At 44.5% G+C, this 1,330-nt stretch overlaps 1 protein-coding gene across 1 annotated transcript in view; it reads right to left on the bottom strand.

Moving 5' to 3' along the window:
* The window catches only part of LOC116690741 (ankyrin repeat and BTB/POZ domain-containing protein 2), a 92,697-nt gene that overhangs the window by 38,026 nt on the left and 53,341 nt on the right, over positions 1-1,330 (bottom strand). Inside the window, exons 9-10 of the mRNA XM_032517908.1 lie at positions 958-1,054; positions 180-315 (exon numbers count right to left, since the gene is read on the bottom strand). Of these exons, the coding sequence (XP_032373799.1) occupies positions 180-315; positions 958-1,054 (233 nt within the window). The remainder of the gene's footprint in view (positions 1-179; positions 316-957; positions 1,055-1,330) is intronic.

The following is a 1,330-nucleotide window of genomic DNA, read 5'->3' on the forward strand; positions in this document are numbered from 1 at the left end:
ATATAAAAGAGACTTCAGATACAGTATTAGGGACCACTAAGGTCTATATAAAAGACGTGATGAAGATGTGATATATCTGGATCAACTCTTCACCTGAAGTGGTTTCTTCTCATTACTTTCATTGCTGAAACTGCAGCTTAAAGTTATTTTTTATGATTCTACTGCTCTAAACGTCCAACCTGTGTCCGTGTGCCGCTGCATAGCTGAAGCAGTTCATGTCCTCGTACAGCGGTGATGTCAGGGAGTTCCCATGATGCACTCTGAGCAGAGGGTCTGCTCCATGGGTGAGGAGCAAGCTCACCATCTCGTAGTAACCTGAGAAGATTTTGTTGGAATAATTCAAGAGAGAGAGACATCAGCTGTACCTTAACATGTACCTGATTGTGTTGCATGTTCATATACTATCACAGCAAATGCCAGCACGGTGTCTCAGTGGTTCGCACTTCTACTTCATAGTAAGAAGGGTCTGGGTTCGAGTCCAGGTCATTCTTGGCCCTTCTGTGTACAGTTTGCATGTTGTCCCTGTGTTTGCGTGGGTTTCCTCCCACCATAAAGACATGCATGCTGGGTAACAAGGACTGCAGTTGAAAATTAGCCAATTGGCTAACACTGATGCATTTACAGAAATGTTGATTAATGTGCATTGTCCTAATCAAATAGATAAATTAACAGGTGAAAGTCCTGTGTTGTACCTACCAACGTCCTACGGCGTCAATTCAAATGCTATTGCAAGATAATGCACAGTAACTCAATGGAACAGCGTTGATAAGCATGCTTAAAAGCCAGAATGCATCTGGATAACACGCCAATTTCATGAGATCAGTCTGGCATTTTGCTTGGACAATGAGCATGTAAGTATTATCTAAAGTTGTATTTGCAGAGTCTGTCCGTGTGTTGTCAAAGTCTGGGTTTTATCTCTATGGAGCAGACCCCCGGAGGTCTTCCCTCCCGACCTACCTGCAGCAGCAGCCAGCTGGAGCGGCGTCTCGGCGGAGCTCTGCTGAGCGTCCAGCAGGGCTCCTCCCTCCACATCTGCTCCGGCCTCCAACAGCAGCTGGCAGCAGGATGACATCACACCGTCACACATCATTAACACCCACCTGCTGCAGTCAACAACTGTCTCAGCAGCATCTTCCTCTAAGATTGTACCCCCGGTTTGTAAAGAAAAACTTAAAGGGTAACTTTGTTTTTGTATTTTTCTCAACCTGGACCCTGTTTTCCGCATGTTTATGTGTCTAAGTGACTGATGGAACGACATCTTTAAACTGTTCCACTATTAAAAGTTCTGTTTTTGTCGCAGACAAACTCAGATTATTATTCTAAGTGTCTG

Source organism: Etheostoma spectabile, chromosome 1, assembly GCF_008692095.1.
Source record: "Etheostoma spectabile isolate EspeVRDwgs_2016 chromosome 1, UIUC_Espe_1.0, whole genome shotgun sequence".
NCBI lineage: Eukaryota > Metazoa > Chordata > Actinopteri > Perciformes > Percidae > Etheostoma > Etheostoma spectabile.